Genomic DNA, 13,534 nt, shown 5'->3' on the forward strand with positions numbered 1-13,534 from the left:
ACTCGAAACTGCAAGCACAGATTTTCACCTACTCCTCCCTGGTCCCTGAACTTGGCAGAGGTATACTAGAACCACTGGTTCTTTCCTATTCACAAAAGAGGAAAAAGAAAGAAAATGCACCTCTGCAAAAGCAAAGATCCTCCACTCATATCTCTTCCCCCCCCCCCCCCCCCCCCCTTTCAGCCACCACTCCTGTAGAGTGGCATATCTGACAACATCCCAGCATCACCCACCAGCCTCATCTGCTGGCCAGAGGTCCACTGCATTGACTGTCCAGAAGCCTTTAGTAAAGGCTCAGCTGCAGAGAACTCACAGTGTAAGAATGAAATAAGAAACCAACTGCAGCAAAAAACGGAGTTGCCTATTATGCTGACCATTTACTTCCAACAAACCACTCAGTCTTTTTCCACAGTCTTTTTACTCTGTAAGGTATTTTTGTCACTGGACACCTCATAGATTTCATTACTCATTACTGAATTTCACACACTACCACCTAAACATTCCCATTAGGGGACACTGCCTTTGCCAGGGAAGAGCAAATACATTCAAGACTTTGTTAAGCAAGATACCATAAGCACTCAGAAAAGCAGATACAGTAACTTATTAAAGCAATTATTTTCATGCCAAACATTTGAACTCACTCATGTACTTGCAGAAACTGGTTTAATTAGACTAACACTGAAACATGCAGACACAAAATATTTACAAATTGTAGATAAACAAATGATGCATCACACAGTATTTAAAGCAGTAATATCATTGAAGTCATATGTAAAACAGGAAAATGTAGTAAAAAGAAGTCTAACTCAAAGCTACTGTCAGATACCCTGAGTTAATCTACATTTACCTCACTTACATTTTCTGTAGTTCCAGTAATTACATGTAATCCATCATAAGTCGATTTGATGTACATTCCCTAAATGCAAGTAGAAAATGCAAAACAAGTTTAAAGGCAAAAACCCACATAACTTATCTGATTAAACAACTGTTGGCAACAGACTCAAAACATTATTAAAAACACCCAACAATTCACATATTTTTCCCTAGAAAAGTGTGTGGTCTAATATTACAATATTCTAAACCTCTTCACAGATCACTTTTACTGTAATTAATTATAATATTTATAACAACTTAAAACACCTAATATATGGAATGCAATTTAGAAACATTGTCTCGTTGGTAACACCAAACACTGCTGGGTTTGCTGCCTTGTTGGTCTTTGGCCTTGAACAAAACTTTCTGGCCTTTCTGCCCAGCCTGCACTAGAGAACTACAGGTTTTACTGGACAACCACTAGCTGTCTCCATAAAAAGCACACTTACACAGGTGGGCTACAAATACTGCCTACCTGTTTTTTCACAATTTCTCTTGGCAAGTCAATATACAGACTGCCATGTAACCACAGTGCTGACATAAGCAATAAAAGCTCTGACAGAACTAAGTATTTGTGGCTCTAAACGTTATTGCTGAGTGTGAACGCAAGGACAAACTCAACTGAACCGGGTATCAACCATATGAACACCAAATTAAAATCACCAATAGATTATTAACTAATAATTGCATCGATTTCCCCACAAGTGGTCATCAGTACATTGTTTCATGATTTATGAACAAATACATCTGTTTCCTACCTACGACTGTTCGAAGCACTCACTGAGCTGTACAGAACTGGGTGTTATTCAGGAGTCATAGGCAACTTACCTGCCTGAAGTTACCACACTTGCTTAGAAATATAAGGAAAAACACAAGATCGTTTTCCCCTTCCTCTCCAGCTAATTCCCTTCCCTCTTTGCCTATCAGTATCTAATTGTACGCACCCACCTCCTTGTTTCTTACTCTAGTCCGAGCTAAGTTGATTCTGCTTCATTATAGCTTGTGCATTAACATAGAAGTCCCCATAATTTCAAGAATGCGGGACTGATTTGGTCAAATCCAGTGGGCTAGGTAAAACTATATAGCACAGTAAGACTAAAGGTTCCTCTAAAAGTGTTCATCACTTCTGCCTCCAGGGCCAGGGAAGGAATACAAATACACTTAAGAATTTAAATTCCCTCCAACTCATTCTAACATGTCTGTTCCCCAGCCAGAAAATCCACCAAGATTTCAAACTTAGTTTCTCATAACCAGCACTCAGCTAAGCAGCATCCACTGAACTAAATAGATTCAGTGATGTTACATGACCACTAAACATTTAAAAAGGTTTCTCATTTATAATAACAGCAAGCCTCAAAACTCCGCATGTTCTTCTCAATCTTGCTAGAAACACACATAAAATAGTCTTTCAAAACAATTTCTCACCACCTTCTTTCATCCCCAACCCCACCTAGAAAGAACAGCTGGTTAAGATAACCTGCAAAAATAAAGCAACTGATTTCACAAGCATCTGTAAATTCCCCAATATCCTAGTTAAGACATAGATCTCCAACAACTCACCATCAAAAATTACTACTTGGGATCAAACCTATTAAAATACATACCCATCTCTGGTAGCCACTCCAGCACACCATCTGACAATTAGCCTTCAGAGTTCCTCCCCTTGCCTCTTTCTGTTCCCCATAGGATATTACTGGTTTTGAAATATCTTGCTATACACACAAAACTACCTATTAAACTCTGGGGACATTGGGACATGCCAGAATTGGTTCTTACCAGGCCTTCCCCAGGTTTAATGTTAGTTAAATGAACCTCCTCCAGACACGCACATTGGCTCATCAATGGATCTGTAGTTGATCGGATGGCTTTATCACAAATGCCATTTAAAGTCTTGGCCTACAATGAGAACATACAAAAAACAGTTACAAAATTTCTGTCCTGGCTTCTTCCTCTTTCAGTTTTCAAAAGGAGAAAGGAAATGAGTTCTAAGGCTTGGTCTACTAATAAATCATAGCTAAAGATCACTGAAATAAAAGATTCATTTGTACAGATTATTCCATAGCATGTTTATCTTCTTACTGTAACCTAATACAAACAACTCATTTCAATTAGTGCTACCTTACCATCACTAACAGATGCCAACACATCCTCTATTAAAAAAAATAAACACACAAAACCCAGAAAAAAATTGGGTTTGGGTTTTGTTTGTTTTAACCAAAGTATAACCCATCAAAACACAAACATTTTTATGATTCCTTGTGGGAACAACTGACAGTTTTTCATTTTATTCTTCATTTCTGCTATGAGAATAAAATTTGTCATGTGTCAGAAAGTGAGGTGCTGGCCGCTGACTTATCCACACAAAGTTTTACAGTATAAGGTAGGACATCTAACACTTCAGCGTTTCAGCATTACTTCTCTCCACTGTGCCTCTAAAGTGACCTCTTCTGGAATGCTTCTGCAGGCAAAGTTCATATTTCATTTTGATCAAAACAAAACTGATCCTAAGCCAATGCTATAACTACAGGCAAATTCTGACCTTGCCTGTGTGTCAGTAAAGTCAAAGGCAGAATGGCTCTGTCTAGAAGAACTTTTAACTAGCAGAATGGCTAATTAATGGGGGGGGGGGGGGCGCGCGCGCGCGGCAGCGCTGGCAGAACAGACACACAGAAATCAGTCCAAAAAATCCGTGCTCTCCCTACGCTCACAAATTTCATTAATGCCCCACAGTGCATTTTGGGTCTTGACATTAACTGAAGCAATGCTGGAACCCAAAGTAGGTTACAAAAGTTTAACAGAGGGGAGAGAGGATTAGTACACAGCACAGTAGTTAGTTACACACAGTTCGGGAACCAGCAAGGTCAGCCACCTTTCACAAGGGTTTGAAACCCTGAGTCAAAGTAGACATATGTAATTGCAGGATGGGGGAGCAGTCTCATAGGAAGACATTGGTTTGGATTACAATAGTCCAAACAATAGTTCCAAAGTTTTTCGGTTTGTTTTACATCAGATTTATAGAGCAGCAATAAAATAAATCAAAACAATGCTTAAGTGTGAATGTGAGGAACTGCTCAAACAAGGGAACTCCAAACAACAATACCGACTTCCAGAGTGGGTGTACACAAATGGAAAAAGAAAGATGCAAAAAATCCCTTTTACGTGGTCTCATTATTTATGGACAAAATTATTTTTAGTTATTGTGCTACTAAATTCCTACGCATCTATGAGCTAGCGGAAAGCCTTATCAAAGAGCACAGCCTGGTTCATGTCAAAAGCAGGAAGCGATGATTAACCGTTACAAAATATAAAAAGCATTCCATTACGCTCCTCACTTGGTCACAAGGCTGCTTCAACCAAGCCTGAAAACTCAATCTCAAATACAGAAACAGAACTTCAGTTCGGTGGCAGAGCAGTTTTTACATGAAGAAGCTTACTAAGGCATAGTGTCTGCCTATTAAAGCACTAAATGCATATCACAGGCATAATTGGCTTATTTAGCTTACAATCATTCTACAGTAACACCTCTCCCTTGAAAATCTAAGGTCTAAATTCTCTTGAAAAAAATAGTTGTGCAATGAAGCATCAAGGTATACTCAATTCCATGTTATTACACACACTACCGGTCCAAATTTCATCGATTTCCTCTACAGTAAAGAAAATTCACAAAACAGCCCATAAGGTTTACTTGCATGACATGCTTGTATGTGTGGGATTGGAAAGCTGTTGTTCATACAGTCAGCATAGAAGCCAGTAAAATAAATGTGAATGCAGGCAGCTGGGTTTCAACAGAAACATGTACTTACTACAGTCTGAACTTTATCTTCCATGTCAGCCACAGTGCAGTCCTAAAAACAAAACAAGAACAAAAGCCCTACATTAACCAATAAACATCTAAACACATCATCTCTAAAACTCTGCAAAACTGCCACTTTAACCCCGAACTGAAATAGAGTTATTCATGCTGCAGGGATTAATCAGATTAGTTTCACCCAGTAGGGCTCAAATGTACTGTTAAACAACTATTCTCTGGCCCTGGCAGAAAGCAATAATAAACCTTGAAAACTAAGAGAACATGGGATTCAATTACAGCAGCAGACTTTTCCAGAAAAGCAGAACCCTGCACAATAAAACTAGCCTCTCAGAAGGCCAGGCACACAAGCTTGCCTTACACCAATAAACCCCAACTCAGGCATCAAAATGGATTTAAAACATATTGTTAGAAGTAGAATGAAGAGTGACTTTTTTTAAAATATGCTGTTGATGACATTCCTGAGGGCCAGAGGACTGTACACAAAGCTTTATTTACACAGCCCAGGTACAAAAGTCTTTGATCTGAAACAAGTTCGTGTAACAAGCTACAGAAGTTGTCCTTGCAGAAAACAAGGACAGCTAAATTCGAGAATAGCATTAGATTCTCAGACTAAAAACTTAACACAGCAAGTAAATAGCAAAACAAGATTTACGGTATCTATAAGAAGAAAAAACTCAAAAGCCAAGCATTTACACAAGCTTAAATTTCAATATATTTACCCTTGACACCTGTATTGTGTTTGCATGGCAAGGTGTTAGTAGTGGGGAGCTACAGAGGTGGCTCCTGTGAGAAGCTTCCCCATGTCCAATGGAGCCAACGCCAGGTGGCTCCAAGATGGACCCACTGCCAGCCAAGGCCGAGCCCAACAGCGAGACTGTGGTAACACCTCTGGGATAACACATTTAAGAAGGGGGAAAAAAATCCTGCACAACAAATTGCAGTGGAAGACAGGAGTGAGAATATTTGAGAGCAACTACTCTGCAGACACCCAGGTCAGCAAAGGAGGGTGAGGAGGTGCTCCAGGCACTAGAGCCGATTCTCCTGCAGACCATGGTGAAAACCATGGTGAGGCAGGCTGTGCCCCTGCAGCCCATGGTGAAGCAGATAGCCACCTGCAGCCCATGGAGGACCCCACACCAGAGTAGGTGGATGCCCAAAGGAGGCTGTGACCCTGTGGACCCATAGAGAGAAGAGCCTAGACTGAAGCAGGTTTTCTGGCAGGGCTTGTGACCCCATAGGGGGCCCACACTGGAGCAGTCTGTTCCTGAAGGACTGCACCCCATGGGAAGGACCCAGGCTGGAGCAATTCATGAAGAACTGCAGCCCGTGGGAAGGACTCACACTGGGGAAGTTTGAGAAAGACTGTCTCCCATGGGACAGACCCCTCGCTGCAGCAGAAGAGTCTGAGGAGCCCTCCCCCAGAGGACTAAGCAGCAGCAGAGAATGTGTGATGAACTGACTGCAAATCCCATACCCCTGCACTGCACGTAGGGGAGGACAGAGAAAATCAGGAGTGAAGTTAAACCTGGGAAGAAGGAGGTGGGGGAAGGTATTTTTATGTTTTGGGTTTATTTCTCATTATCCTACTCTAATTTAGTTGGTAATAAATTAAATTAATTTTCCCCAAGTCTAGTCTGCCTTGCTTGTGACCATAACTGCTGAGTGATCTCTCCCTGTTCTTAACACGACCCATGAGCCTTTCATTTTATTTTCTCTCCCCTGTCCAGCTGAGGAATGACAGAGCAGCTTTGGTGAGCACCTGGTGTCCAGCCAGGGTCAACCCACCACAACACCTCGACCTGCATAACTACCACACAATGCCCAAGAAATGCATTCAGGAGCTGTGAATTGAAGCTGTTCCACACTTCTGATTATCCTCGGCACTTCTTCTGTTCCCTCCTACCTCTGTTCTGTGCTTTTAGATACAGAAATCTAAAAAAACCATGCAGTCCGGTCCTCCAGATACAGACACACCAGGGATATATATTAAACAGCTCAGATATGAAAACATAAGAGAACATAAGTCTTAACACCCTGTTCACTGTTGTAATGACCTCCAAGGACTGAGGTCACACTTTCTAGAGTCTGTCAAAAGTTTCAAGGCACTACTACAAAGTTTAGACATCATCACAATGCATCAGCATAATTTCTCTGCTAAATACATCTGCATCAATCAATAGTGAATGTCATCTATCATCACACAGCCCAGTTGCTCAACATTATGAATGCCTTATGCTCCTCTTCATTTCTACTTTCTGATTATTATTTTAACATAAAGTTTGCCATATAACTTGAAAAAACAGTGGAGTAAACTCTGTTCCTTGTACCCATGTAGCTCTCATTAAAGTCAACAGGAATCTTACTGCAGTCCCACCTTGCTTTATTATTCACCCACCTTCACCCATCATTTATGATTATGCAGAGCAGCATTGGTTCCTCAAGAGCCACACTGGTCTCTTCTCCACTATGAGAACCAACCATTTATTCCTACACTTTATTCCCTAATAAACAACACTTTTGATGTCTAAAAACTCACCTAAATATTTTTCAGTTGTATCTCTCTTTTCCCCATTAGTAGAATCCTTCAGGCCATTTTAATGTATCTGCTGTCTCCCAGCACAAAATAACGTTGATTCTTCCCCATCAATGCTTTCTCATATATGTACCAGTCCCATACTTCTTATAGCCCATATCAAACTGGCAGAGTACTGACACTTGAAATGCTAGGGTTGTATTCTCCAATTTCCATTCCTCTGCCATCAAAGGCAGATTTAACTGACAGATTAGACACCATTTTTAGTAGTTTTATTAATACAGTTCAGCAATCTCATATCTCAGTTCCTGTAGCACTCTTGGGTGAACACCATCTGCTGCTAGAAGTGCTTACTGTTCTACCTCACAATCTGCAAATCTGTAGCTGTAAATCACTGACCTTCTGCAATTGCACACGCAGCGCCCAAACAAGGGCATTCAGCAGCAAGCCAAAGCTGTGTGCCTTTCAACTTACAATATCCAGACACCATCCTTTCGCAATGATCCAGTGATATAATTGGGTGTCATCATAGCTTGACAACTCACAGGATGCTTCTGTCCTTTGACATCATGCCCTCAAAACAGGGAGAGCTCGCTAGTATCACAGGACATGGTCCTTTAGAGTTCGCACAATATACAGCCACAGACCAACAGCTAGGAGCAAGTTCAGCAGCAACTGAAGTGTGCACGCACTGCCTCACAGCCAAAGCAGTGGCGTGCTGTCAGAACAGTTTTTAATACAGGCAGTATCATCCAGAGAGTGAAATTATATCATTTGCCAAGGCTACCACAGTTTCTACATGTCCTTTTAGCTGTTACCAATGAGAGTGCTTATCATACAGTTGATAAATAGAAAGTTTTGAAACAACACACTGTGGTCTCTCACTCCTGGCAGAAGCTGTCTAGCTTGTGGGATTTGTATTGCCAAGGTGGCAGCTCCTTCCATTACATGCAGCATTTCCCATCTGATGGCCAGAACATTGTGTATGGGACAAGACCTACAGATTCTGCAAGCACAGATATAACCAGCAACGGAGTCATATTTTTGTTAGAGTTAGCACTGACAACTGTTTCAAATGTTGAAAAAATCTTCAAATGCCGACTAACTATTTAAATCTAACTCTCTTTCCATTAAAGCTCAAGAAAATGAGTAGCCTTTAAACCAGTTACGTAAGACACAGCCAGCAATAGCAAAATTGGAAATAAAGTGGTGGAGGGAACAAGTCAGAAAAATGGACAACTGAAAATGACCTTCAAAGTTTCAAGTAAGCTCTCATTTCCAGATCTACCTTCTAATTAGCACTCTGCACATAGCAAGCATGTTGCTTCTCCAAACACCCCCCTTCCTTCCTTTTTGGAAAGCAAAGAGGAAAAGAAACCATCTGACCTTCTGAACAGTAGTAGTGAGATCCAAGCAGAGCTGAATGATTCTGTTCTTCATTGATGAAAAGTCAGCAATACCTGTAAATGGTGTCCTGCAACAAAAGAAAATTCCTCTAGATCAAAGGCACCAGTCTTCACCCATCCTCCCTTATCAGTGTGGAATAGCATGTAAGAGTAACAGCTGTAACTGACATCTACACAAGCATAAGGATACAGTTTTATAATATATACACACTCCTGGCTGCTCAGTCTTGCTCCATCCTTGCATCAAAATTGGTGAATGTCTAGCCCTGCAGTAAGCAAGTTCAGAGAGCAAAACCAGAAGAAATGATCGATTTTCCAAACTATAGTTCTCTCAGCTGCATGCTCAGGTCAGATCACACTGTTATTAAAATCACACCCTTGGGTAGCTTTAGAGCCTAGACTCTTACCTCAGACCCTCCAGACAGCTGCAAGAGCTAGAAGAAGGGTTGAGGAGTAACTCCAGCCGGTCTGGAAATGGACAAACCAGCCACCTTGCCAACAGTGAGTTCCAAAAGATATTTAGGGCAAGTTGCCAGCAACAAGGTGAGATAAAAGGACCAGCTGAGAGGTGTAAACTGTTAACATCACCGCCTGGACACTCCTTGCTGGAGAACAGGGATACTGAAGGATAAAAGCGCTCCTTGCTGCCAGTCCCTGTGCAGCTCTCCTCCTAACCTTCCTTCTCAGAAAAGCTGGCAAGGGGCTTGAGAATTTATGTTCATCTGTTATCATGGACAGCATCCCTGCCAGCACCTGACCGGCTCTGTTGCCTGTTTGTTTCTGCTGCAGCTGTCACAAAACAGCTATGGCTCTTGCCAAGCAAAAACAATAATAAATAGAAGTAGTATAAAAAAAAAAAAAAAAAAAAAAAACAAACAACAAAACACAAACCAAGAAACAGGCAGAGGCACGGTCTCTCCCACTACTCAGTTTTCAAATTGTACAGCTAAGGCCACAATTTCAGCAGAATATTAAAAATTCATTTGGAAAGAGGCCTGCCAATGACAATGATTTAGAAAGTGAGAAGGGAAGAGGAAGAAGTCACATGTGTGAGAAACTGACCCAGACAGGAAGACTCCTGCTTTTAAACATTGTATCCAAACTGGTATGTAAACAGTTTCACTGGTTTCAGCAAGAGTGGAAGCACAAGAGTAGGTACCCTAGATTATGTTTGTCCACCAGAGGCCTTCAGGCAACACCAAAAAAGGTGAGAGATCAAGATTATCTTTAAACCCAAGTGTCTAAAAACTGCCCTATGAGGAAAAGCAATTCATTATAGCAGTAAAATAAAATAGAAATACTTGATTCTTACCTGTCCAACCATGCCAGCAAGGCTTTAGCAGCACCAATAAGCTCTACCACAGAAGTAAGGAATTCATTGGGGGGGTTGCGAGAGGTATTTCCATCATAATTTGAACTTTTCCTACGGCTGCTGATATAATTTTGCAGATTGTTGGATGATGCTCGCAGCTTGAGAACCAGGTTCTTCATATTGTCTGTTTCAAGGCCATAGTTCTGCAAGGAATATTATTAAGCTTGATAGATATCCCTGTTGAGTCTTCCCATTTATTATGCCACAAGTTACAAATTCATATGGGATGAAAGGCCTGAGGACTTGCCCAATTTTTATCTGATTTTGGCAAAAATGCATTCTTAAGATTTGTTCAACACTACAGCCACTAAAGAATACTTTTCTGGGTGTCAAACCCCCTCAGTTTCTGACAGGAATGAGATCTGAGGACACTTTTCAACCAGAGTGAAGTCCCAATGTCCTATCGGATGTCGTTTACCTTTAAAAATGTAGTTGGAGTGAAAGTCTTGTGTTGTTTTTCTTTTTGTTAAAGGAAAGTAAATGCTGTTTTTTCTTAAAATGTTTTCTATACTGTGGTACATAAACACTGAAGTAACATTTCATTCACAACTAAGGATAAGTTTAATCTGGCAAGAGATAAAAAATATCAACAGGAAGCAAATGTAATTTCACAGTCAAAAGCTTGAATAAATATTTATATCACAAGTTTTCAGTAATGGTGCTCCTTGATACAGCAGTTTGCTGTATTATTTGCAAGTTTGAGGACTGCATTAACACTATACATCATAATTAAAACCATTTTTAGACATCGTATTTTTCATTCAACAGCATCTTTATAAAAGTTTTTGAACCCTAAGAAAATATGTAAGTCCTGCCTGTAACTTCAACTTTATAAATTCAAATACAACCAAACCACACTCTGTAAGGTTAAAACCCAATTGTTTTAAGCAAGACGTTGATAATCTCATTCCAAACAAGTCAGAAATGTTATATTGTATCTGTTCTGAAGACAACTTTGCAATAAAGATTTTCTTCTTGCTGTCAGTGTACAAATGTATGAATTAAGCAACAACATGTTGCTAAGTATCTTTACTTTTGAGTTATTCCACTTTGCAAAACCTCTGTGGGCATCTTCTCAAAGTTATGTCCCAGGCAATATTTAGTTCTTTTAAAGTGCAAATTCCTACTTTTCTTAGATATAAACACACACACCTTACCCACCCCACATAAAAAAACCCTACCCAAAAAGAATAAAAAAAACCTCCTTTTCTCTATTTTTTTTTTTTTTTGCTGCAGATTCTTGCTGCCAACCTCCAAGTTCCATAGTTTAGTCAGCTCCACTATCTGCTTTCTCCTTTCCCTCAAAACAATAAATCAACTAAAGCAAATCTTAATTCCATCCAATTACAAGTTGCCTGGGGTTCCCAGTGCCTCAAACTCAGGATCACAACATCACCCAGGCTGGAGGGAAGCTCAGAAGGTCTCAGTCCAACCTCCTGCCCACAGCAGGCTCAGCTGTGAGCTCAGACCAGCTCACTCAGTATCCAAATCAGGTCTTGAAAACCTCTAAGGATGGAGACTGCACAATCTTTCTGGACAATATGATCCACTGTCTGACTGTTCTCAAGGTTGGAAAGTGTTTCCTTATACCCAGCCTGAACCTCCTCATTTCAACTTCTGCCCAAAGCATCTCATCCTCCCACCACACACCACCATGAACATCCCAGCTCCATCATTCTGCCGATTGTGTTTGCCCCCACAATAAGTGCTGGGGATCTGCTGTTAGGCCTCCCTGAAGCAGACTCTTCCCCAGATTGAAGTCCCTCAATGCCTCCTCATGGGTCAGTACTCCAGCCCTGCCCAACCTGGTAGCCCTCCATCAACCCTGCTCTGGTTTGTCCACATCTTTCCTTGGGAGCAGATGTAGACTAATGAGTGACAAGTAAAAGGCTATCTATAATCACTTCCCTCCCTCTGCTGGCTGTGTTCCTATTAATGAAGCCCAGGATGCTGTTGACTCTGCTGCCAGGCTACACTGCTGGCTTGTGGCTCCGTCCGTTCTCTCCATAGTCAAGCATCCATAAAAAATGCTGGAATACCTTAGATTAAGTCATTTAGAAAAGACGAAACAGAACCTTTGCTCCAGAGAAGCCCATGAGTGTAAGGGGAGGTTTCAGCTACTCAGCTACCTTTACAGTATCTACCACCTCCTATGGATAGGATCCCAGTAGGTGTAAATTACACAAGTGCCTCCTACCTCCCTCCAAAGGCTCTTGGCAAGGAAGTATCCTTAAAGCGTAGCCAGGAGTAGGGGTTAGGAGGACATAGCCAATTAAAAAAATGCCACTGTTGCAACAGCAAAGGATATCCTTAAATTTTCCAGGATCAGAGACTGAAAGATTTGGATCACTAAACAACATTAAAGTACTTTCACACTGTCATGTGTGAACTTATCACCTTTTAATTAAAAAAAAAAAAACCACAAACCACAAACACCAATGCACAACAGCATCATTCAGATGTATTTCTTGCAACTAGTTTTCTCCTTAAAGGGCATTGCATATTAGTCTATTTTTGGAGGAATGCTTTTTCACAACAGGTCTGGATGCAGGGTAAGTTCTGGGACCACAAGAATTTGAAAGTAGCTACGTGCCAAGAAGGGGACATTTCAACAGGGGAATTAGAAGATGCTGATCCCCCTCCTTCCATAAAGGTACAGAAAATATAACAGATTTTTTTCTGTACAGTGGTATAACCACCTAATCACTCTGGTCAGAACTTGAGAGAGTCTTCATATATTTAAGTGTCTCCAGGTCTTTCTTTCTGTCACTCAGATGCAGAAATTGTGCCCACCATCTGTGGGTGTCTGCAATTAGAGACAGCCCCAGCATTTAAGAGGGCACATGTTCATACACCAGGTCAGATTTTGGCTTTGGCCCCAAAACATTTACATACTCCTTATCACACCTCTTTCACCTTATTTATACAGCAGATCAGTCTGGTGTGACTTTTCCAGTTCAGCTACTTTTTAAGTAATTCTGTCAAGTAGTTCTCAGTTTTGAGGTGGACTTCAGCAACACAGGTGTTGCCTCTGGAAATGCAGGGCCTCCAGCTTATAACTGCATCTGGTCTCTCCAACAGCCTATCAAGAGCACATTACAGCCAAGTTCTTCAGTCACTGCACAAAGCTTTCCTACAATTTACCCAGAGACTCCACAGAGTATAACTGAAATATCTAAATTAGCAGTTTGTGCCCCAGGAAAAGTCCTGGCTATGCACTACACCTATGCAGCACAACAGGGAGCACACGGCTCTTCAGTACAGGTGACTGAATTCTCCAGCTATGGATGAACCCTGAGGGACAAACTTCCCTAGAACAAAGGATCATCATAAGCCAAACCACCTCTGCTCCAGAAGCAAGCCAGTGTCCTGACCCGTTTGCTCTAATACACATAAAACTATGCCCCTTCACCAGGTATAGTAATGTTTCTGTCCAAGCTGACGCTGTCTTGACCACCTCACACAACCACCTACTCCTGCAATTTTTCCATTCCTTGACTTGCAGTTTACTGGGAGGGCTGGTTTGGGGAACTAAACCA

At 41.2% G+C, this 13,534-nt stretch overlaps 1 protein-coding gene across 5 annotated transcripts in view; it reads right to left on the bottom strand.

The window, feature by feature from the left end:
• CNKSR3 (CNKSR family member 3) overlaps positions 1-13,534 on the bottom strand; it is a 60,053-nt gene that overhangs the window by 12,434 nt on the left and 34,085 nt on the right. For all 5 annotated transcript variants that reach the window (XM_040597390.1, XM_040597388.1, XM_040597387.1 and 2 more), the window contains 5 exons: positions 9,936-10,138; positions 8,604-8,691; positions 4,677-4,718; positions 2,650-2,769; positions 857-916 (listed from right to left, as the gene is read on the bottom strand). In XM_040597390.1, the coding sequence (XP_040453324.1) occupies positions 857-916; positions 2,650-2,769; positions 4,677-4,718; positions 8,604-8,691; positions 9,936-10,138 (513 nt within the window). The remainder of the gene's footprint in view (positions 1-856; positions 917-2,649; positions 2,770-4,676; positions 4,719-8,603; positions 8,692-9,935; positions 10,139-13,534) is intronic.

The sequence above is a fragment of the Falco naumanni genome, chromosome 6, assembly GCF_017639655.2.
Source record: "Falco naumanni isolate bFalNau1 chromosome 6, bFalNau1.pat, whole genome shotgun sequence".
Lineage (NCBI taxonomy): Eukaryota > Metazoa > Chordata > Aves > Falconiformes > Falconidae > Falco > Falco naumanni.